Below are 24,923 nucleotides of genomic sequence, written 5' to 3'. Positions count from 1 at the left end.
TCCAAAACGTTTCGCTATTTTGCAAAAGTTCTATCGGAATGTGTTTGAAAAAACCTGTTTTAATCCACCTAGTGGTGTAATGATGCCTTTCTCATATCAATCATACTATCATATATAAAACTGTGGTATTTTTTAAGAAATTTTTTCGTCGATTCTTAAAGAATAACCGAAATGGGATTTTTGACCGTCTACTGATAAAAACTATCAATTGGAGAAGATTTGAGGTCGATTTAGAAAATTTTTAAAGGTTTTTCCCCATTTTCAGTGATGGTATACAATTTTTAACCCACTTTACCCTATATTTCCGGATCCGGAAGTCCGATCCGCATGAAATTCAGGAATTACGCATGGGACCACAAGACCTTTCATTTGAACCTAAGTTTGTGAAGATCGGTCGCGCCATCTATGAGAAAAGTAACATATTTCTTTTTTTTGCACATTTTACCCCATAACTCCCGAACCGGAAGTCGGATCTAAATAATATTCAGGAATTTTGTATGGGACCTCAAGACCTTTCATTTGAATCTAAGTTTGTGAAAATCGGTTCAGCCATCTCTGAGAAAAAATAGTGCACTTATTTTCACAATTTTTTGCACATTTTACCCAATAATTCAGGTACCGGAAGTCGGATTCAAATAATGTTCAAATATTTTGTATGGGACCACAAGACCTTTCATTTGAATCTAAGTTTGTGAAAACCGGTTCAGCCATCCCCGAGAAAAGTTAGTGCAAAAAAACGTTACACACACACAGACATTTTGCGTACTCGACGAACTGAGTCGAATGGTATATGACACTCGGCCCTCCGGGCCTCGGTTCAAAAGTCGGTTTTCACAGTGATTGCATAACCTTTCTATATGAGAAACGCAAAAATCAGTTCGTGTGTACGTAACCAACTGAAAGAAATTTGTAGACGGTAATATCTTCCTGCAAAATTCTGGTGCATCACTAAATAAATCGTTAAGCAATAGCGGCTGGTTAATAACGATTCCTTTCACGTTTGCCATCTTTGCTAAGAATGAAATCATACGAACAAATTATGACATTTTCACATCACGGACTACCCGATCAGATGCACATAACAAAATCATAACACAAGTATATCAACAGTTGATATGTATAACAATTTGTGTTATTTTGAGATATTTAACAAATGAAAACAGTTGAAAGTTAAAACTTATGATAACTATATAATAACAATGTTGTTTTATTTTCAATTTGCAAGACTCATGATAAAGTTCATTAATTGGAAAAATGAGTTCTTCCGTTGCTTTCAATCGAAATATAATGATCAGAATTTCAAAGAACTAAAAGAATTATTCATTTATTATTAAAAATATTTCAACAATTTTGGATTAGAACGATGCTAAAAGTTGGCTGTGATGTAGTTTTTCTGTGTTAAATTTGCTATCTAATTTATTACAACTATTGATAGAAATTTCTGCATTCGGACTTCTGTAGTCATATCAAATTCAATAATAATTGTGATACAAATGTTTCAAAATCTGTTACAATTTTGTTCCCGCTAGAGTCTTTTTTGTTATGATTTTTTTTTTATTTTAACAGTTTACCAGCCAAAAATATTTCAAAATTTATTACAAAATATTTCTGAAATAAATTAATTCAGTTGTTATAATTCTGTATAAAACGAATAATTATTCTTTGCATAGATAACAATTGCAAAAATCTTAAGACTGTTTATGAGAATCTCTACCTCTTAATGGAGTTGCTTTCTTTTCGGTTCATAAGTCCTAGTTTTATGAAACTCTTGATCGCTTTTTTCTCAGTGTGTATGCTCAAACAAACTTTTCTTAGAGTGCCTTGAACCAGAGTGACGACAGCTGTTCGTTTGGAATGACAGCTTTGTTCCAAACGAGCAAACGACCTGTCAAATACAATACAATGTGAACGAAACTGTCATAATTTCGGATCAAACGTTTTGAGGTGTTGCCAGAATTACGGATGAGATGTCATCACTCTGGTTATATGCACTCTAACTTTTTTGTTCTTTCTCAAGATTCATGTAAAAGTATTTTGAGAAATCTCTTCGTAATACTTATGAAAACATGAGTTATATGAGAAAGGTATCATGACACCACTAGGTGGATTAATGTAGTTTTTTTTTTCATTTTACAAATTATTGTCGGGTTTTATGATAACTTGCATTTGGCAGAACCCCCAATCGTGCAATCGTAGCAGCCATTGGAAAACTGTCCAAATTTTTTCTCAATCATTTTTGGCGTGACCGTTTTAAGTTCTTGTTGCCGTTTCGAAGCAGCTCGAAATCATCATGGTTGAAAGTGAAGAAACTGCCTCCAGTGCGAGTCTAAGACATCTCGACGATCTCAAGAAAGCAGAATTTCCCGACAATGACATCGCTGCCTCCGAAAGCTACAATTTAATCATTCTGGTAAAATCTCTAGAACTGGTCGATTCTCGTAACGATGTCCAGCGTAAACTTCGCATTACCATGATGCTGGGGGATTCTGAGGTTGAAATCGTTGGAACCGAAAGCGAAATCAACCAACAACGTCAGGGGAACGCTGTAAGGTACGTTGAATTCTATGGATTTTTTTATGGTAATTCAAAAGTAATGTTTAAATATTATTTTAAGTATTCCTTGTGAAAATGCGGAACAGTTCAAGCAGTACCTGTTGAATCATGATCTTGAAGTGGCAATCAAACACGAAGACGTAGAACTCGGTAGATCCAGTATTCACCTAGCAGAAGTCAATCTGGCTACGTTTGATCCGGCCGAGTTTGAACCAACGGTGATTTCCAAAACGTTTCCCCTCGAGCACAGTTCTGCCAAGATTGGAACCATCCATCTCATTCTGAAAACTGATCGAGAAAAATCGAACGTGGAACTGAACGCCTCCAAGATTGAAAATGATTCCCTTCTTTTCATTGTCAACGATTCTCCCAAGCGGAGAAGCAGTGAGTATCAGGAGGAAACGATTCGGCAGATGTTGACCTGCCTGAAATGCAACGCTCTCAGAAGCCCAAGTGAAATTAGCTGCCGGTACGAGCTGATAGATGGAATTCTGGCGAACTGCGAACGGTCAAAGCAAGATCCGGACCTGGAAATGATGAAGCGCAAAATTGAACAGATCGAACGGGAAGCTAGGCTTTATCCCGCCGGTAAAGTACAGGAACCACCGAAGGAACCCGAAGAAGATCGGTTTTGTAACACCTGCGGAGGATACACGGTAACCGGTGTAACCTGCAATCCATTACTTCGTCAGCTGGAGCCTGTCCAGATATATCCGGAAGGTAGCGCCAAGCGGTAGGAGATAATAAGATGATTTCATGGGTTTCAGAATAAAACGTATTTTATTTACGTTTACAGCTTTGAAGAGTTTGAGCCTTCTAAGCATGCCATCGGTGCGGCACGCATATCGGAACCGAATTTTGTCTCTAGGAGAAGAGCTGGGTCAAGGTATTTATCAAAATCAGTAATTTTGTTCGAGTCAGTCTTTTTTAAGCGACGGTAACGGTACCCCCAATAATCTCAACTCAAAATTTCATATTCGGAAACCATAAGTTAGAGCGAGACCTTCTGTTCGATTAATAAAAATAGGTGCATTCGCCTGCAGTGTTGCTTCTTACAGCTGAAGCAATGATATTGTATCAAATTTTATCACAATTCATTGATTGATAGTCGAGTAATCGGCCAAAAAGCATGGGGAGTCTACTAATGAGCTTTACTACTTATCGGAAATAACTGAAGCCCGGTGATACAATCCATGGTGGAAAAGAAATTCTGTTCGCAAACTCTGCACTTAGACGTTTCGACATTCTTGACGTCCAAATGTTGACAACCTCTATTCACTTTGCAAGAATAATTCAACCAATCTATACTATTACAATTCAAGGTCGATGCAGTAAAACTTCCAATTCACTAGTTTTTTTTTCGAAATTCTAAGCTTCGTTGACAATAAATGGTTACGAGAATTCAGAGTATTGTCCATAGTAAGATAGATTTTTCCCATCTTCCTGGTAATTCACGGATACCCCTATGAAAAAATTCGAACAGGTTTGGTCACAATCGATCAATTTATTGACTTCATCATGTTTTGAGAAGTACTGGTCAGTAAGGCCATGCTGCATCGATCGGAATAAATAGCAATGTCGGGGTAATATGGTGGATAGAGTAGGACTTCCCATTTGAGCGTTTATAAGATTATTTTCCCGTAGTGCAACATGTGGGCTAGCATTGTCATGTTGCAAAATTACTTTGCCGTGTCTATCGGTGTATTGTGGTCATTTTCCAAGCAATGTTCAGCTCAAACATATCAACTGTCGTCGGTAGACCTCCCCCGTGGTCCATTCACTTGGTTGCAGCAGCTCATAATACACATATCATATCCAGTAGGTCCCAGCATATACAGAGCATAGCCTTTAGACCATGTACATTCGGAATGAACGTCGATGATGATGCATGGCCGAGGTATTCATACGTTACCTAACGTTGAATTATCGTAATTTTTTCGCCAGTAACAATTCGATGTAAAATATCTATTATGCATTGCCATTGAAGTAGTTGTGTGCACGTTAGTAAACGTAGTTCGACATTTCTTAGCTTCAACTCATACGGCACCCAATTACCTACCTTTCGAATTATTCCCATTGCTTTTAAATGTTTTTTTTGAGTAATTTCGAGTTATTTTACGTTTGCGACGGGTCTTGATCGATCAATTCCTCTAATTCTTTATAATAAAACTTTGGTGGCGCCCGGCTCGTCTTTCGTCGTCCAAATCAAAATTGCTCTTCTAATCCATGCAAACCACTTCCGAAACGTTTAGTTTGGACTTCAGGAATCAGGAATCAGAACAAATTGGCTCAAATGGCACGTTCCCCTTGATATTTGGAGATTTGTGCCTTGCCATCAATTTGTTTTTAGCATCATTTTCCCGATATATAAGAGGGAAGGATTGAAAGGAAATGGTAAGGGTTGGATTAGGAGGATGGGAAAAATTGACGACACAAAAACACATAAAAGCAGAAGTAAATTCTGCACCCCTAAGGGATGCTGAACAATCTGCTGAGGATCACATTTAGTGGAAGCAGAAGGAAATTCTGAACCTCTAGGAGGTCCCGAACAGTCTGCTGTTAATAAAACCTCCAACCCCCGAGAGGATTTAGAGATCTTACAAAAGCGACACCATTCTCGGAAGAATGCAGAACGACTCGCAGTATGTACGAGCAGAAGTAAATTCGGTACCCCCCAAAGGATGCCAAACAATCTGCTAAACCCTATTTAAGGTGAATACAGAAGGGATTCATTCACTCCAGGAAGAACGATGAACCCTTCTGGCTATAGCTCCTTACCACATTGGGTGAGAAACGAGAGAATATCCTTCAATTTTAGCTCCGCATACACAGACTCAACCATGTATGGAGAACCAAAAACCCGGATACGTAGTTGCGTCAATGCGGGACAGTTACATATCAGATGATATGAAGAACCATAATCGCATTCACACAAATCACACGAATAATACTCAGCACGTTGAATAGTAGCCATGTGATAATTGAGTTTGCAATGTCCAGTCAGAGCTCTGACCAGAATACTGCAATGATACTTGGAGAAATGCAGTAGACACTTTGACATTTTCAGATTTAAATCTGGTAGAAATGCTTTTGTCTGAGCGCAAGTTTGCAAGCTGCGCCAGTAAGACGGTATGCACAAGATAATGCTTCTTGTTTTAGGAACACATGTAGTGGTTTAATACACAATAGCGCCTCTAGAGAAGCATTAGGAGTTGTCGTGAATGCTCCTGTCATCGCCATTAGGACCATCCTTTGGAGATGATTTAGCTTTGACTGAACTGTCGCGACTTCTCCTTTCTGCTAAAATTGGTCTAACAATAGTTGTGTAGATCCAATGAATATATCTGGGTTTGAGTCCCCATGATTTTCTAAAAGCTCGTCTGCATTGGCCGAAAGCCATGCAAGCTCCTTCAATCCTGAAGTCAATGTGAGCAGTCCAATTCAGTTTTGAGTCAAGAATAACCCCGACGTATTTAACTTGATCGACCACAGTGACCTCTGAACCAAAGAACTGCAACGGACGAGCTCCTGTGATTATCCTACGATGAGTGAAAAGCACCATTGATGTTTTGCCCGGATTTACAGACAATCCAACCTGACAACACCATTGTTCAACAGATCGCAGGGCTTGCTGCATTAAATCAAAGAGAGTGTTAATGCTTATACCGGTCATCAATATATGATAATCGTCGGCAAAACCATAAGTCGGAAATCCAAGGTTATTAAGTTTCCTTAACAAACCATCAGCGACTAGGTTCCATAAAAGTGGGGATAGTACACCACCTTGAAGACACCCACAGACACTCAGCTTTCTAATCTCTGGCTCGCCGAAGCGATGATCAAAGAAGTTGATTGCTAAGCATTGCGTGTATCCAGTAAGGGAAAAACCCAAGATATTCCGTTCACGACTGCAATGTTTAACCTCCTGCAGCCATTCAGCCATCGGCACGGAAATACACCTTGACTTAGGAGTTCCTATTTTTGTGGCCTTTTACGACATGGAACAGGAAACCAGTGGATCAATTCTTGGTAAAAAAATAATTCCGCCGGATGCCACACGGCTTACCTGTTTGGTGGACTTATACCATCGGTACAGGTGGACCGTAGCGTTATTCTTAGCCAGTTGGGAAACCGCTACCGACACTACACGGCTATCTAGGCTGCTCAGAGAGGGAAAGTTGACATTGATGGTCAACTTCCATGGATGGATCAACTCATACGGCACCCAATTACCTACCTTTCGAATTATTCCCATTGCTTTTAAATGTTTTTTTTTGAGTAATTTCGAGTTATTTTACGTTTGCGACGGGTCTTGATCGATCAATTCCTCTAATTCTTTATAATAAAACTTTGGTGGCGCCCGGCTCGTTTTTCGTCGTCCAAATTAAAATTGCTCTTCTAATCCATGCAAACCACTTCCGAAACGTTTAGTTTGGACTTACTCATTATACACTTCCACCAAAATACAATCGCCCTTATTCTGAATAACGTCGTATCGTTTTTTCCCTCGTATTTCATTTGTATTCCCCATAACGCTAGCAAAATCAAAGGTAGCTTTGATTCGATCGAACCACATTCGATCGAAAAATCAATACGTCGTTATTCAGAATAAGGGCGAATGAGTTTCGGCGGCTGTTTTCTTCATATTGAATTAAAGAAGAAGCCCTTCTCGCAAAAAAACACATTATGCGCCACAAAATTCAACATTTGCATGGTAAAACAACCCTTCTTAATTCACCTAGTTGTATGATAATGACTTTCTCTTACCCTATCTAAATGGTTCAAACATTTGTAATATTCTATCACTGGTCATTTGTATTGTAAGCTCATCAAAGAACTTAATAGTCTGGCCGAACCTTAATACTGCGTGAAACAGTACGATTTATATAAGCAAAATATTCACTTCTGTGTATATCTCGTATGCGAACGAAGAGTAAAGTTTATGTTTGCATTAAGTGCAAGTTTAAATAAGAGTTAAAAATTTGGTTGAAAAGATAGTGCAGGTGTGACAAGTGTGTGTTTAGTAGTGAGAGTGCTATTTATTGAATAATATTGATCCGCGAAACTAAAGATGCACATGCGGTGAAAACTGAGAATTTACCGCCCCAAAATTCAACGATGTTAACCTGTTAACCGTTCGAAGCGACGTCTGCATGTCATTATCGGTGTTGTCGGATTTCTATGGAATGTGTGAAAGTTTACAAGTCGATCGTATCATTCAGACTAAAGGTCTAGGGTTGGTCTGTAGCGGACCCATTCGCGAGTGTTTTTATTTTATTCTTTCAGTGGTCGTGTTTCATCTCGCGTTGCTGACAGCAGAGCGAGCAGGAGAAAAGGCACACTGGTGAGATCGTTCCTTGGAGATATTTTCCATTTTTCTTACTTATTATATTTCTCCTGAGTATCGAAAATCAGGTTTTGTTAAGATCATATTGTTTACCGAAACATATCCGGATCTCTTTCCCTCCCTACTAACAAATCTCCTCTTCCGTGACGCTCGTAGAGATACAGTGGTACCCGCGGTCTCTAGAAACAACGAGTATCGAACTAACATACCTTCCTTTCCCTCAGTAGCACAGCCTTTGGTTGTAGCCAGCGTCGTTATTGATCATTTAATAAAAAGTTAGGAGTGAGTGGGTATGTACAGTGAAAATGATTTGCTTCTCCCAAGCTTCATTTTCGTGGCTCATTGTACATTTCCACTCATTCGGTTAATCACGAAGTGCAACTACGGTCGATCTACTTCAGCTCAGCTCAGCTGACCGAACCTTAATACTGCGTGTTCAGGAACTGGAACTGAAACCTGGCATTGGCTCCGAACACAATTGCAAAACTCAGGTTCGGACTCCAGATCAAGATTCTGGAACTTTTCCGAATCGAAGTTTTGGATTTGAATCTAGATTTGAATTCTAAACTTGAATTCCTAACTAAGGCTCTGAATTCTGAACCAGAATTTGGGAAGAGGATTATGAAACTAAATTCAACAATTAAATTATAATTCAGAAGACAGTTCTAAATTGTTTTTCTTGAAACCTGATCTTGAATTCCTGAATCAGAATCCTTGATACTAATTCTGAACTCAAACTAAAACATTAAATTTAGCTCGAAAATCAAGTCTATAAAACAGTTTCATCAATCTAGTTCCAGAATCTAGAATTAGGATTCAGTTCCAGAGTCTTAGTCTTAATTTCTAAACCTGCATTCTGGAACTAAGTTCCAAACCTTAAATTTAGTTCAGAATTCAGGTAGACCAGATTTTGTATTCAGTTCCAAAATTCAGGTTTAGAATTCAGTTACAAAATCCATTCCAAATGTTGTTTCACACCACGTAGAAGGTCTGTTTCTACAGCTGCTGGTTGCAGGCCACGGCATTCGAAATGCGAATGACGTTTGGTTTCGTCTAACGCACAAGAAGAAATGATCGATTTTCGATCATGATTTATACTCGTTTTTTATACTCGTCCAGTTGACCCAAACTCGTCGGGTTTGAGACTATCAAAAACTTTCGAGTTCGGAAAAGGCAAACAAGCGTGATGAGTTTTCCTCATCTGTTTACCATTCATTTTTTGTTTTTATTTCGGCTCATATCCCGATCAACATATTGTATCTAAAATATTTCTCTTTTAAATACTTGTTAGAAAATTTGTATATTTTAACTACTAACAATATCAGGCTTATATCAGCACTTGCTACGAAAACAGGTTTTTATTATAAACTTGTTTGGGCTTGATGATCGGGATGCGCTTAAGCTTAACGTAACAGTTTAACAATAAAAAAATTATGACCAATAAAAATTTAAAAAATAATAGCAAAATGACCCGAACTGTGTGAGGCAAAATGCTTATGAATTTACTTAAAAAATTGTGTATAGGCTATCAATTTAATGAATAATAGCAAACAATCATCCATCTGGCAAATATTTCGTCCACGAAAAGGTTAAAATGAGGATGTCTTTTGCTTTGTTATTGTCATTAATTTTTGCTCCGTTGTTTTGATGGATGTTCACCCGTTGTTCAAGATCATCCTGCCTCTATGTTCAGACAACCGTGACTTCGTGCACGGAACCACCCGCGATCCCATTTCAAGCAGAGTATTAGTTGATATTCTGAATTCGATTGGTTAAAATTTGGTACAACTAATCGATTGTTGTTTTAACTAAACTGTCATTTTTGTTTTTCGATTAGCAGAAACGATGGTTGAAACAACTAATTTAACTGTTTGAAAAAAAAAATGCTGTCAATTAGTGAGGACACATACCTTTCAATTTCAACAAATATTTTAGTTGAAATAACTGGTGTTGTTATAGAAACAAAATTCTGTTAGTTGAAAAATAAATCGGTTTTATTTGTTTTAGACATTGCAAATAGTTGAATCAACTCGAGCAATGTTATTGATTTGCGAAAATATTTGCGATCTATTTGAAATAAGTTCGGTATGTTGAGATTCATGAAATAAATATCGTTGTTAAAGTATTTTATATTGACATGTAATACCATTGGGGCTGGGAAAACCACCGATCACTGCTGATTTCAAGTGATCTTAACCAAGGAATAAATTATCATTACGAAATCAGAACTGATCTGATCTCTGAGTGATTTTGATTTTTGTATGATCGTGATTGTGTCAAGTCGAGATCAGTAAAGATCTTAATTCTAAAAAAATACTTCTGATTCGATCGGAAATGATTGATGTAGAAAAACGTTTTTAATCAGAAAAAGTGCCCGGAGGGGCGAGTAAATTAGCGAAATTATAAAATTGACCTAAAATGAGTATTGAAAGATGATGCCTTCAAACGGTTGAACTAAAGTTATGCACTGATAATTTTAGTCAATTTACATGACCTTCGGTGCTTCAACCGCTGGGAATTGGAATTTTGCGACGGCGATTCAAACGCGCCGTTCAAACGCAGCGCGTTCTGTGTGTTTGAAATCCTTCGCTCCTGTTACTTTTATAAATTAAATTCATGTCAAAAAGCGTTTTATTGCTAGTGCATGAACATCACCATCGGTATCAAACTGCTGGAAGTAAAACAGTCTGCCGGAAGTAAATCAATGATCGAATTTGAAGCGTAAAATTTTTGCGCATACCTGAAAGATTACGAGATGATCATTCATTAACATTTTCTAATTTGTCACTAAATTATTTCCATCTTAAACAAGGTTAACTTTATTACACCACCGCTGTTAGATAAACACTTGTTATCATAAATTTCTCAAATCGAATGAACGCAATTTCAACAAACGCTTTAACCATCGATGTTGTTTTCATTGACATTTTGAAGTGACGCGAACAGATTTCAACTAAAAAAGTTGTTGATTTTGCATTGCGATTATTGTTTTGCTTTCAACTGTCTCCGGCATTTGACAGCATTCAAAACAACATATTTTTCAACTACTTGAATATATGCAAATCAAAAACCATATTGGTTGAATCAAAAAGAAATTAGTTAAATCAACTATTGCAAAAATCAAAAACTGCGATATCGCAGTTTTATGGTCGAAGGGTTCGCCGTGTGTAATTTAAAATTTACATTTTTCATGTTTTCCACGATCGGGCTCCACCTATATTTCAATGGACAATTTTCAAAGGGTTTTGAAAAATAAGATATTTTATGTATTTTTTAATGTATTCAGCGAGTATTTGTTCGTAATTATGAGAAATAATGGTGGCGGTCATGCATGTAACTCTCACGTGTTATTCTCTTTAATAACATATTAACATATAGAAACATTTCCTTATGGGATGCGCTTTAAACTCAGTCCAAAAGTTCGATGATATTTTTACAATCTGTTTGGATTTAAATATCGTCATAGTAGCCATAGTTGATTTGCGTGACTGACCAACGTTTCGAAGGTTTATTCATTCATCCTCAGGTTATAATGACTACAAACAGCTCTTGTCAAAAGGAACGTAACATTCTAAATAATTGGAACGGAATAATTGCAATTGATTGTTTTCAACTTTAGCTTCCAAACCATCCTTATTCTGAATGAAAGCCTTTTTAATTTTTCGATAATTTTCATTTGTATTCGCAAAATCAAAAGAAGTTTTAATTAGATGACATTACATTCACATTGCTGTTTATCAGAACAAGACTGGAAGCTTTCTAAACTATAATTAAAAAAAAGTTTTGTATGCCAGACACGACCGAGTACGATTACATTAAAATGAAATAATTTTAAGGTTCCCATAAAAAAACACGAAAATAAAGATGATGGTGGATGCACTAAACTGTGACAAATTTACAATACTTCAAGCGCTTAGATTTTTTTGACAATTAGATTCTTCCAGAATAATGGATTCTGTTATATTTTTATGTCTTATACAAATTTTTATATTGTAAAGATTTTGAAAAATATCCCTCAAATGGAAATCAATTATGATGATTTCAAAGTTTCTTAAAAGATCAATTTTGAATACGAACAGTCTCAAAATATAAACCTGAATAAATGGAACGATTTCATATCATAATGATAATTTTCAAGAAAGAAAACGTAAAAACTGATTAGTTTTATAAACAGAGATTCAAGAGAACATTTTGTATATTTTGATCGAAAAATATTGCATCAAAGCAAAGCCTTAGTATTACATTCCTGTAGTATTACATTCCTTCTGTTTCAACAGACTTCGAAGCCGATTCAGAGTGTACAGAACCACGACATGGCTGGTGCTACGATTCTACTGACACTACGAACCCTTCCAGGTCGGGGCTCGAACATACGACAACTAGTTTGTAAGACCAGCGCCCTATGCATTGAGCCGACAACCTGGGACAAAATGCCTGTGTTTAGCCACATTTAATGAAAAAGAAGTAACTATGATTATCATCATAACACAACTTTATACTGAATCCATTTGCGCGCCACCGTTTTGTTCGTATGTAAATGGAGATTTCAGTATGCACACGACCCGTTGACAAATTAAAACATTTTAAAATGTACAATATTGAAGCTTTCGAATCAAGGAAAATCTATTAACAAATCACTGGGATACAAGCATTTTAAATCGGCCTGCTAGTCAATGTTGCACATATTCTTCGTATAACTAATTCATTCACCAATCCTCGCTGCGAATATCCTGTCTATACTCATGCGCGTTTCAAACAACGTTGAACTATTCACTGCACGAATGAGAGAAAGGTGAAAATGAATAAGCAATAATCGTAGAGAACCCGAATCTTCTAATACATTCTTCGCTGCTGGTATACATCGTGCATGTTCGTTTTATACATTCGTTCATTTACTTTACTCTTCGAATTGGTTCGCGAAGCATTCTTCATCTAATAAATTCATCATATCTCGTGCGGTAGCAGCAAAGTGAGAGTTTTGGGATATGGTTCATCACATACACATAAGACTATGGTACTAATTTGCTTGTTTCAAAGACAGCACGAACGATCATCGCGAATTAGGTTTTGACGATGATTGCTGCATGAATATTCGTTCCACATTCGCTTTAAGTCATTCGGGGGTATGTTCAATGCGAATAACAACTGCAAGGAATAGACCTTCATGCGAGCAACGAAGCAACGTTGGCTTCGTTCGCACCCGAATATACGAACAAGTCTGAATATCAGAGCAATTATCGAACAAAGGCGAAGGAAAGCGAACGATGATCATTGGCGTTCGTTGCATTTTTGATATTCGAGCAACATTGCTGCTAGTTACTGATGAGTCAAAATAAACTGCTAACTAGTTTTCAATATACTCAAGTGAATACGGTATCAAAACACCGCACACATATACTAATGCGACTATCCAGCGAGCGAATGGATGTAACTTTCAGTTTCGTTATCCACTCACTACTCGAACACCTTACTCGCTGGCAGCAAGGGATTTATAGATTCCCTTTTGATGACATCGTCGACGCACTGTGACTGCGACTGTGATTGGCTCGTGAGAACATAGGTCAATTCAAATCAAACCAATCAATGGTATGCAATTGAAATACTTAAACGACTGTACCTAATAAGTTTAAGTTAAATGTTTTCGAATCGATTGGACGTTAAATTATATAAATCCATCAACAAATGACTGAGTTAAAAGCATTCACAATTATGACAGAAAAAGGTTACGCGGTTAGTTTTGCATTTTTTAAATTGACACTCAGCCTGGTATGATGAAGAGTAGGGCATTTTTAATGCTAGAAAGTTATGTGCACTTAGCACAAAGTATGAAATAAAAAACTATGCAAAAGTCTAGTGAAATTCGCACATATAAGTACACATTCAAAAGTATATGTATTATCATCTTTTTTCGTTTTTCAGAAACAGTCTACTAAGAGGTGAGGATAACACCTTCAATACCATTCCACATCAAGATCATCAGGATCACAAAATATGTCCCAGATCGGTCGGCACTCGGTACGAAAATTAAAGCTAATAAACCAAACATCATTTCTTCAATTCCCAACACTCACTTTCAGATTTTGCCAACGCTGTGGGCTCAACCTGGACTGGATTCCGCTGCAGGCGCACTGTCCGAAGTGTGGCTTCAAGTGTCACCCGAAACGTCCGGGAAGTCCATTGCCCAAGGCAGATGAACTGACGCCCAGTGTAATGAACTCGTGGATGGGCGATTTCGAGTTCGGTGATATTCAACGAAGACATTCGTCGGCATTAGTTGCCGGTGGCCGATCGGCTTCTCTTGACGGCCGACATTGTCCGATCTGTCGACTCCGAGGAGGCAAGTGTCCCGATTGTGAAAGACGAAAATTACCGGAACAGAACGGCAATACCGCACAAAACTCCTCCACTCAGTCGTCTACTTCCGACTCGGAGATTCTTGCCCGAAAGGCGATCAACCGACCGAAAACCAGACAATCGTTAAGGGATCGATTCAGTTCTACACCGAAAAAGATAACTAAGGCTACTCGGATGGCTCACCTTAAAAAGGCATACGGAGAAGAGGCGGACTCCAAGCACGAAAAATCCGGACGTCGGTCGACGCGTAGCTCCGTGGTTTCTCTAAATGTGGAGGAGATTTTGAAGAAAGCCGATGCCCACAAAAACAAAATTATCTCCGGTGGAATTCAGAGTGTGGAGTTGCGAAAGGTTGGGTCTAGATCGAGGAATTCTACGAGCGACACCTTAGATAGAGGTTGCTCGATTCTCAGTGCAGCACAGATCCGCAAAAATCAACGAAGTTTGTTGCGTCGCATCAAGAAACAAAACAGTGGAAAATACTCTTATCGATACGGAAACCGATATCCCGGCATTTCAGTGGGTCATCGTGAATGTATCCTTCGCGGGAATCCTGTGCCGCCGCATATGGGTTGGCAATGGAATGTGAGTACGCCGGGAATCGGACGCATCCGGAAAGGTTGGCGCCCAGGTGCCGTGCGTAAACCGATCAAGGAACTGATGCAACACTTCCTGGTTAGCTACCCACTGGACAACATACCGGTGAGCAAAAGAGGAAAATCTCTGCTTAAGAAAGGTGAAACGGAAACAGATCCTACGAAGCAGAAGCCAACTTTGCAAATAGTAAAACGGAACGGAGAATATGTTGTCGTTATGAACCCATTGAAAGATGCGGCAACCCTCAAAACAGCCCAAGATCCTTACCTTGCTTGCCAACCGATTCGGTTCAAACTGGCAAAAGATCCCAACATGGGTAAACTATATCAACTGCGAAATGCTTTAAAAGTCAAAGGATTCACATTGTGTGGATGTCCCGAGATAGAATCCTGTACCCATAGAAGCGAAAAAGAGAAAAAGCTTTTGAAGCAGGAGCTGCGGAAGCTTTCGAAACGATTTGGACTTGCTCGTAGCACCGAAATAAAGGACGTACCAGTCGATAGTGAGTCCGAGTTGGACCTCGAGTTTACACCTCCGTCAGCCATGCTAAAGACGGGCACACGAAAACCCGATGTGGTTTGTACGGAGACGCAATATTGTGAAGAGGACTACAAAGTACAGATTCCCGCAGATAAACTAAAATGCAAACCAGGTCGCGTAGATCCACGGGATATGAATGCAGCCGGAAGGGTTAAAGTTGGTCGTGGGTTAGACAAGGATTCTTCGAAAGGTGGCAAAGGTGTTGGAAAAGGTGGCGCAGGAAAAGGTGGTGCTGGAAAGGGTGGGGTAGGAAAAGGTGGCGCAGGAAAAGGTGCTACTGGAAAAGATGGCGCTGGAAAAGATGGCGCAGGAAAAGGTGCTGCTGGAAAAGGAGGCTCGAGCAGAACAACTGGAAAATTCGCCGGAATTCCAGTTGGAGCAGTAGGCGCCAGAATCAAGTGAATATTGATTTTATTATATTTTGTACATAATGTTTAACAGAGCAGAATACATACATAGTTTTTTCAAATAATCTTAATAGATATCTTATATTTATTTGTTGTAAAGCTAGGAATTTCGCGTTTGTAGACCTTTTTCCTAGTGACAATAGTGTACATAAAACTATTCTGATATTTACAGACCTTGCCAAGCGGAAGTGATTTGTGATACAAATAGATTCTGTGCGCCGGCTCAGTACTGCTATCCGACCATGTCGACGGGATACAGCTGTCAAGTGGCCAACTCCTGTTACACATCGCCATGCGCTCCGGCAGCCGTCTGTGGTTACAATGCTTGCTATATGGGATGTATGTGACGATTTTGTGGGTTATTTATTGATGTTGATATGTTGTTCTTGTTAAATTACAGTTTGAGTTGAAATTGACTAAAGAAAAGATGAATATAAATTTCAATGTAAAACTGGCTTCGGTGTATTTATTGGGTTGTCGAAGGGAAGCTCGTCTCAAACAGGATTCACAACTAATAGTTCAAGTACCATCTCCACTCTCCACCATTAGTTTGAAAACATCTAGGGCACATTGATCTTTTACTTATTTATGACAAGCCTGGTTCGCATCCATGAAAAGGTCAATCTGTCGTTTTCAGTTAATTCATTCTTTCAATTTATTAAAACTATTAATTGGAGGAAGATCTGTTATATCTGCTCAATGAATTTGCACTTGCAGGTCTCGTTACAGTACTGGAAGTAAAGATAAAAAGACTACAGTGCAGTCAGTTGATGATCGTAAAAGTGATTAATTGGAATAGTTTGGATTCACTCTGTCAGTCGTTAGTTAAAGAGGAGCTGTTAAGACTCGAACATCGCAAAGTCCCACAGGGAAATTGGCCCCTGACTCCAGGAATGAGAGTCTTGAAGCGGACTCTGAAGACGTCTTTCCTTCCAATCTCCATAGTGGATGAAAACTGGGAAATTTTTTAATGTATCTAAAAGAAAGCAATACCCATCCGAAAGTCTCTCGAATCGACATCATATTAACTACGTACTGAAAACAAAAAAGGACCTTCTCACGTACTACCTGGCAGGTTTGGATAATTAGGATGCGATCAATGTAGAGTTGAATACGAAACGTATTCTGATTGTCGAATCAGAATAAATGATAGTGATTATTCTACTAGATGGACTCCAATCATAAAGGAATACTAACTTCTCGGCGACATTGATCTTAGTACTGACCCACAACTTTCGGTCTTCGTTGTCAGATTCCATTTTTCTCAATTTTTGGCCCTTTTTAACGGTGTCACTACACGGTGAAAACCAAGACCAAGAAAACTTTTTTGCTACTTATTACGGAAGTCGCTTCATAGATAAAAGTAATTGTTTGGATGAACTTGATGTCATTATGAACATCGCGCCACCAACATTTCGTTGAAAAGGGTTTTTCTACTACAGTGATCATTTCACTATGCGTGATACTGGTAATAGCGAAAATCAAGTGAAGTGATATGTAAGTGAGGTGAATGTGAAAGTGAAAGTGAGAACGGTAAAAAGGGCCTTTAATTTTAAAAAAATACGTCGGAAGAACAGTACAATTGTACCGATGGCGATCCTACCTTTCTACACCAATTTTTTATCACTATTTCTTTTTAGCCTAAAAAACGCTTCAATCTCAGCCCGCATAGCGTTTTGGCTACCCAGTAAATTCGAACATCGGACGCATCGTGCACGAAAGCTTTTGATTGCGTTTCGAGCTTACATAGTGTATCGGTAGAACAAAAGAGTGACGATATACCAAAGCAGAGAGCGGATATCCAATACTCAGGTGATGAGATATATCGGGGTTGGATTTCCAACCTCAAACATAGGGCCAGAGTTTTTCTGGCCCTAAGAGGCGAATGACCTAAAGGTTGAAGCCTCCATGATCGAGACAAAAGAATGTTTAACACTCTTGCACACCCTATCGGGGAGACGTCGGCTCGAAAATGCCTTGTTTGATATTCCTTCGCTCTGTTTCTCTAGCGATACATAATGTAAACATAAAGCTTTTTTAGGTCGACGCGATTGATGCAAATGGTGCAGAATTGTCCGATGACGGGCCGATCGAAGCGCTACAATCGGCCCTATATCGTGCTCAATCGGTCCGATAATCGGCTCGATGATCGGGCCGATGCGGGTCGATAACATCCACCGGGTACCTGGGCAGCCATGGCCACAAGGCGGCTACCAAAATTGATTCAGTGACGGTTGTCAAATCCAATTTGACAAAACAAAGTCGCCTGTATCTAAGTTAGCCGAGCGTTTTCATCTTCTCACCTTCGCTGAAAATGTCAAAGATTTCAATGTGGAAAAATCCTGGTGGATACGGTTGTATCGTTTGAGTTGTATATCTGGCAGCGGTGAGGCAGTCGGTCACCAGAATGTCTGCCAGCCATACTTTTCCAGCTGGCAGCGTTTAGTCAGCTATCTGGCAGCCATGCGGGAGCGATCTCTCCTAATCATTCGTTACAAATCTCTTTTCAACAAGTATCTATTTTACATCTGAGAACCGAAAAAAAATCGTTGTGGGTTAAATCTGATGAATATGGTGGATGCGGTAACAGTTTGAATTAAGTCATCGTAACGACCGACTTGTGACACGGTGCATTATACTGTTTAAAAGGCACGTTTTTCTTCTTCATTCCAATTAAACGATCTAATAATGCTGTGTACAACGAGGGCCACTACTTATATTTTGGAAAAGCGAAAAATAACATACATTTTTAAGTGAAAATGGCTTAATTGTTTTTCAATGTATTCTAATACCATGATGATCGATACACTTTTGCGAGCGTTCGAACCAATCAGAAAAGCGTTTTGCCACTGCGAAGATGGTACCCTTAAAAACCATGATTTTTGAATGCTTCAATAGCATCTTCTGGCGTTGGAAATTGCTCCAGCGGCACAATTGCCATATAATCCGTTCTTCCGGAAAAAAAAACAGGCGACTTCGAAGTGCTTCGTGCGCGAACAACTTTTGTTGGGTTTGGCTCATATTGAAACACCCACACAGTCGATTGCGGTTTTATTTCCGACTCATACGTATATACCCATGATTCGACACCTGTTACGATCTTATATACGTCGGGTGATGTACCGCGATCGTTTTTTTTAACATCTCCTTGCACCAATCGACACGAGCCTTTTTTTGAGCGATTATCGAATTGTGCGGGATCCAACGAAAACAAATCTTTTTTACGGCCAGGTGCTCATGCAATATTAAATGCACGCATGTGGAACTAATGTCCAAGAATGCCTCTATCTCACTGTATATAACGATCTTGCATTATCAGTTCAAACACAGCATCGATGATTTCTGGCAGAACAACTGATTTTGGTCGATCTTCACGAAATTCTTCGGCGACCGAACCAAAGATAAACTTAAGATTACGAAGTCCCATATAAATAAAAGAAAAAAAAAAAATGTTCGGTAATCGTGAACCCGAGAACTCAGTAATAGTATACTTTTAGTAGCCCCTTGTAAAAATCGATCCCTTCCCTTTGACACATAGAAATTTTTGCTTAAATCTCTCATTGTCCAATCCGAAATATGTGAGTACATATTCACCTAAAATGCTACATACTTGCACTCAATATTCAATAAAAAATAAAGCAAAAAAATCTAAATGCACAAGAATCATCACTTAGACGCATTATTTCTTATTTGTGGGCCCCTCCCGAAACGAAATCCTGGGTACGGGCCTGATCCTCATAGTAACTAACGACGCATAGAGCGACTGGGCGTTTGTTGTTTCGGTTCAACTAATCATTGAACGTCGTCGATTGAACTGCGACTGACGGTGAACCGATTTCATCGTGGGGTCATATTTAAATAATGTATAAAAAATCATAGACTATTCCATCTTGAGTTTATCTTTGGTTTATCGACGCTTTTTAACAAGGGGTTACTAAAAGTATACTACTACTGAGTTCTCGGGTTCACGATCACCGAACAATTTTTTTTCTTTATTTATATGGGACTTCGTAATCTTGAGTTTATCTTTGCTACGACCACGGTTGAATTCACTATACCAGCGATATACAGTGGATTTTGATGGTGCTTCATCGCCACACAAAGCACTAAGTTCATCGATACACTCTAGTTGGGATAATCCACGTCGAATTTTGTGAAAAATAATCCTACGAAATTCTTCTTTTGAAATTTTCATTGTTTAGTCAAATTTTTTTATATGTATAATTTTTTATTGGGCTCATTTGTGTTAGCTTAACATGGCCGGTTGTCTTGTTGTTAGGTGGAAAAGAGTGGAAGCCGTATTATGGGGCGACCTGCTCCCCTAGAGTTAGTAAAGGATTGTCAGGAGTGTTTAGCCAAATTGATTTTTTTTTAATTACTGTAAACAACAAAACAAAACAGCAAAACGTTCTGAGTCCGTTTATGTTTAAAAATACCAAACTTTATTTTGGTGTTGCCAGATTTGAGCTAGTGACATTAGTGTGGTCAGTTACCGAAATATAAGTAGTGGCCAACTTATTCACTGAGTTTCTGAGTTTTGTTGGTGAAATGTTGAAAGACTTATTGACTGACCAGAGATGCCAGGTATAAATTCCAAATATTCTCTGACACGGCTGCCAAAGTCTGTAAATCCGAAAAAATATCTACAGGCTTCAATTTCTCTACAAAGTATGATACACAAAAAAAAACAATTTTAAAAGTCTGTAAATTTAGACGAAAGACTGCGAAAAACTCGATATTCAAAAGTCTGCAACAAACAATGTCTTCAGCACCATATAAGAAATCTGCAGACGTCTCTGTGACTGACGTATTACCAAATACAAACAATAATACGTCTAACATAGCCCTTCCTTTTTTTAAGTCTTGATAAGTCGTAGTTATCCAAAAATTAGAGTGCCTATAACCAGAGTGAAGAACTTAACTTCCTTTACATCAGATCGTTTACTCGTTTGGAACCGGAAGCTGTCAATCCAAATGAACAGCTGTCGTCACCGGTGGTAGTAACGCACCGATTTCGAAAACGTAAAACGTTTCGCGTTTCGAACCAAAAAGCGAACCACCATCGCGAGTATAAATTTGTCAGTACCATAGTTCGTGCAAGCATTACTGAATAAAGAACTGATGCTGATGGCAAAAGAACCGATGCTTTAGTTTGTGAGCCTTACTAGTATCACAGATAACAGATATACAGGCTCACATATGATCTGTGTGTAAAATTTGCTCAATCAGCGTGGCGAACACTTGCAGATGTCACCACGATAAACACGGGGTGCCACCACGATTTGGGTGTCGCTTTCACTGAGCAACAATTTTGGATGCAACATTCACTTCACGCTAGATTTTTGTTTTGCTGTTGGTTAAAATGACAAGTTTATTTTTGTTTAATTCCGATCGAATTCTCGTGTGATTTATGCGACATGGAAATGAAATTGTCTTTAACACTTAGGGAAATCGTGCGATAACTGTTAAAATTGTTGTAGTTGGAATATTTCTATAACAGGCAGGAGGATTTTGTTATCGTTCCGGAACGTAGTGGAACGTTTTGAAAGATTGCGGCGAATAGTCGAGTAGGTGGCAGTTGTGTTTCTAACGTATAGCAAATTTGAAATTTACACAGGATTTTGAAAAATTTTGTTCGAGCCTGTATATCTGTTATATGTGCTAGTATGTTCATGAACATTCGATTCGAGTACTATTAGGTTTTGCACGAACATAACATAACCTCACAAAAATGAACAAAATGAATCAATTTTGACAGCTATCAGTGGTTTGTTTATGTGTTCATTGAGTTCATTCTAATTTGAATACGTGTTAATAGATACGTAAACAAACCACTGATAGCTGTCAAAACATGAACTTGATTCATCGGCAGTTCATTGGCAGTTCATTCGAGTGGTCATCGTGCAAAACCTAATTAGGTTTTGCACGAACGTGACATAACCTCACAAAAATGAACAGAATCAACTTTTTTTGACAGTCGAGGTGTACTTGTTTACAGTTTAAAAGTTCATCAGAAGTTCATCGTTGGAATGTAAAAATTGCAAGTCGCCTCACACTCAACAGATTCATACATAAATCGCTCCTTGATGCTGGAAACACATACAGGGCAATCTTTTTAGTTATTTTCACTGTGGAATACGATTTTAACAGGCACTTTTCCGTCATTTTTCAATTTTTAACTTGCAGTCGAAAAACAAAACAAATACACCTCAACTGTCAAAGATGAACTTGATTCATCGGCAGTTCATTTGTGTCGTCATCGTGCAAAACCTAATAGGCTGTTAGATTTTTTATCGTGACGTCATAAATGAACAAGAATTCATCCTTGACAGTTCAGCGGTACTGTTTACAAACAACCTTAAACAAAAATCGAAGAACACATCTCAAACAGTCATCTTTACACTTTGCAACTAGTGATTTTTATTTAATAAATCTCAAAAACAAACCGTATCCAATCGTGAACAAATGTTTTTAAATACGATCAAGAAGGTCATTTTCACAGTGTCATAAACTCCAAAACTCTTCTTGAAACGATAGATCAAATAATAATATAATGTTATCTTTTCAAATATAAGAGACAGCACGTTATAGAGATGCACGTTGATTAGAATTTTTCGCACAAATTAAATCAACTTGTAAAATTTATTCGAATTCCTCGGATCTAGCGTATCGCCAAGTGTTGCAAACATGGGCATCTGTTTGTAGGGTTGTTGAACGAAGGCCGGACTGCTATACTAGTAGATTGTAGGAGCTTCGAAATCATTATCTTTAGAATTCGCATAGGCAACAAGTTCTTGATCTCATCTCGCGATCAATTGCAGTCCTCGGAGAGTAATTTTTTGTACGCACATGTTTTACCGGGTACAAGGTGTTTGAGGGTATGGTTTTTGCAAAAAGGCTCACGAGATCTCGGAGATCCATTGAGTTTACTGCATCTTTAATTTGCATTATGTCATGTAAAACTAATTCAATATATATTGCCTTTTTGAAGCATCCCTCGCAGAGTAATTCAGCAAGATCTAGATGGCACTCAAGAAAATTTCGAAGATAACATTTAATCAATGCGATGAATTCTAAGAAAACACTTGAAAATCATTTACCAATATATATCCTGTCCTGCAGATGTTTTGAAGTCACTAGGGAAAACAGTTACGGTTTTATTCGACATTAGTTTTTAGTCCTGGCATTACATTCCTTTTTTGGAATTTGGCCTTTCTGTTTCAACAGACTTCGCAGCCGATTCTTAGTGTACAGAATCATTGCATGGCTAGTACTATGGATCCTACTGACACTAAGAATCCTTCCAGGTGGGGGCTCGAACATACGACAACTGGCTTGTGAGACCAGCGTTCTATGCATTGAACCGCCAACCCGGGACTTTATTCGACATTACAGTTTATTTATTTATTATGGGGCTCCTTGGTTACTAGTTCGTAGCATCTTGAACAGTGTTGCGCAAGAAGATTATTTTTATCATTTTCAAGGGGTCACTAAATTTGTGGTAACTGCACGGAGAACCCGCAGATCACAAAAATACAATATTGCAATTGTTGTTTCACGCCCTGGTTGTTTCAACTAAAATGTTGTTGATTTAACTAACATATCTGTTGATTTTGACATAACCATTCAGGTAACCGAAATTGTTGTATTCAAATGCTGTCACTTGGCGGAGAACGAAGACAGCAAAAAGCAGATCAAAAAACCTCTTCATTTCACCAGAAGCGTTTCATATTGAAAATTTTCAATGGTGAATGAACGTCATTTATGTTAGTTACGTAGTGGTCGTTTTATGTAAGTGACAGTATGCAGAAGAATATATCAGTTAATTGTAAAACAAGTTTTCCATGTGTTAAATAGATATTCCTACAGTATAAATGATTTTATTTCATCTGAGAGTAATGTATTCTAGGACAGTTCATGTCAATGTTATTAAATCCGCTTAACGCTTAAAAATTTGCTGCTAAAGTGAAGTGGTACTATTTGTATTTTCTTGAAAGTGTATCTGTAGCATTAGGTTTACCAGCGAGCCCCTAATTCCTAATTCCCTGTGACCATTTTTCTGGTGAGTTCCCTTTTGAAAATTGTAATCTTTTTGTTCATTTCCATATCTTTTGTGAGTTTAGTGATAAAGATAGAAGCAGTTAATTAGTTAAAATTTCGTTGTACAAGCAGTGAATGATTAGCTGCCCCCGAAGAGGCTAACAGTAAAATATATTTATTGCAATTGGCGTTTTAAGTTCAAATAACTGAATAGTTGGTTGAAACAACTGAGACATTTTTTTGCTTTCATGCATACAAGTAACTTTGCTGGGATTGTGTCTTTGCTCAATTGCACGAGTGACATCTCATTGAAACGTTTCATTGTTCGCTCAGGGTGTTTATCATTGCTCAACTGAACCGTTTCATTACTTGTTGGGTGTCGTTGCTAAGCTGCCAGCACGATAAATAAAAAATGACAGATTAGTTTAAACAACAGTCGATTTTAGGGTTGATTTTATTTTGGCCCACTTTATAAAAATATCCACCAAATATTGTAATATCTTTAAAAACCCCTTCCGCAATAGGTAATTTAATGTGATTAGCTTCAAATTGATGCAAAATGAGTTACTGAACATCGATAAAATCCGATGAAATCGATAAAGTTTGTTAGGTGGGCCAAAATATATGAAGTGGCCAAAATACCTCTGTTACCCTAGTTGTACCAAATTTTAACCAATCAAAATCAGAAAAACAACTAATATTTTAGTTGTTTTGCGATCGCTGGCTTTTCCGTGTGGTGGTAAATCGCTCAAGAAAACTTTTTATTCCGATTTTTCTTCAGTATAAAAATTACAATTTTCTATATAAAGCCACCAGCGTTGACTCGCTGAGAATAACCAAAATTAATAAACTTTAATTGCAATTAATGCACCAAAAATATTTCTCACTGTTAACATTATTTGATGTTGCTATGGTTATACATACTTGTTTGTTTAGAGATCCATAGCAAATAAAATGTCACTACCTAATTTATCTCAAATCTCCAAAGCTGTATTTACCTACAGTAAAATTTTTGATGGGTTAAATTGATGCTCCAAGAACTTTAAGATCGCAGAACTTTTTAAGACTCGACTATCAATGTACTG

The 24,923-nt window shown here is 38.1% G+C and overlaps 1 protein-coding gene across 2 annotated transcripts; it reads left to right on the top strand.

Moving 5' to 3' along the window:
• The first annotated feature begins 2,215 nt into the window (after positions 1 to 2,215).
• LOC131430311 (uncharacterized) lies at positions 2,216 to 16,278 on the top strand. 2 transcript variants are annotated; one of them, XM_058595184.1, is made up of 7 exons: positions 2,216 to 2,550; positions 2,615 to 3,286; positions 3,350 to 3,439; positions 13,820 to 13,915; positions 13,978 to 15,789; positions 15,971 to 16,137; positions 16,199 to 16,278. In XM_058595184.1, the coding sequence occupies exons 1-7, from the start codon at positions 2,291 to 2,293 to the stop codon at positions 16,201 to 16,203; spliced, it is 3,102 nt and encodes a 1,033-aa protein (XP_058451167.1). In that variant the 5' UTR covers positions 2,216 to 2,290; the 3' UTR covers positions 16,204 to 16,278. The 2 variants fall into 2 exon arrangements, with proteins under 2 accessions (XP_058451167.1, XP_058451166.1); XM_058595183.1 differs by lacking the exon at positions 16,199 to 16,278 and having other exon boundaries at positions 15,971 to 16,192.
• The last annotated feature ends 8,645 nt before the right edge of the window (positions 16,279 to 24,923 follow it).

Source organism: Malaya genurostris, chromosome 2 (assembly GCF_030247185.1).
Source record: "Malaya genurostris strain Urasoe2022 chromosome 2, Malgen_1.1, whole genome shotgun sequence".
NCBI classification, from domain to species: domain Eukaryota; kingdom Metazoa; phylum Arthropoda; class Insecta; order Diptera; family Culicidae; genus Malaya; species Malaya genurostris.
The sequence above is the reverse complement of the archived record's forward strand: the minus strand, read 5'-3'. Positions and strand labels throughout refer to the sequence as shown.

What these genes read in the sequence shown, in the direction of transcription:
- LOC131430311 (XM_058595183.1), top strand. Translation starts at nt 2,291, where the DNA reads ATGGTTGAAAGTGAAGAAACTGCCTCCAGTGCGAGTCTAAGACATCTC. An exon ending in CCGGAAGGTAGCGCCAAGCG is followed by an intron (nt 3,287 to 3,349) that starts GTAGGAGATAAT and finishes TTACGTTTACAG; the next exon opens with CTTTGAAGAGTTTGAGCCTT. An exon ending in GCAGTAGGCGCCAGAATCAA is followed by an intron (nt 15,790 to 15,970) that starts GTGAATATTGAT and finishes TGATATTTACAG; the next exon opens with ACCTTGCCAAGCGGAAGTGA.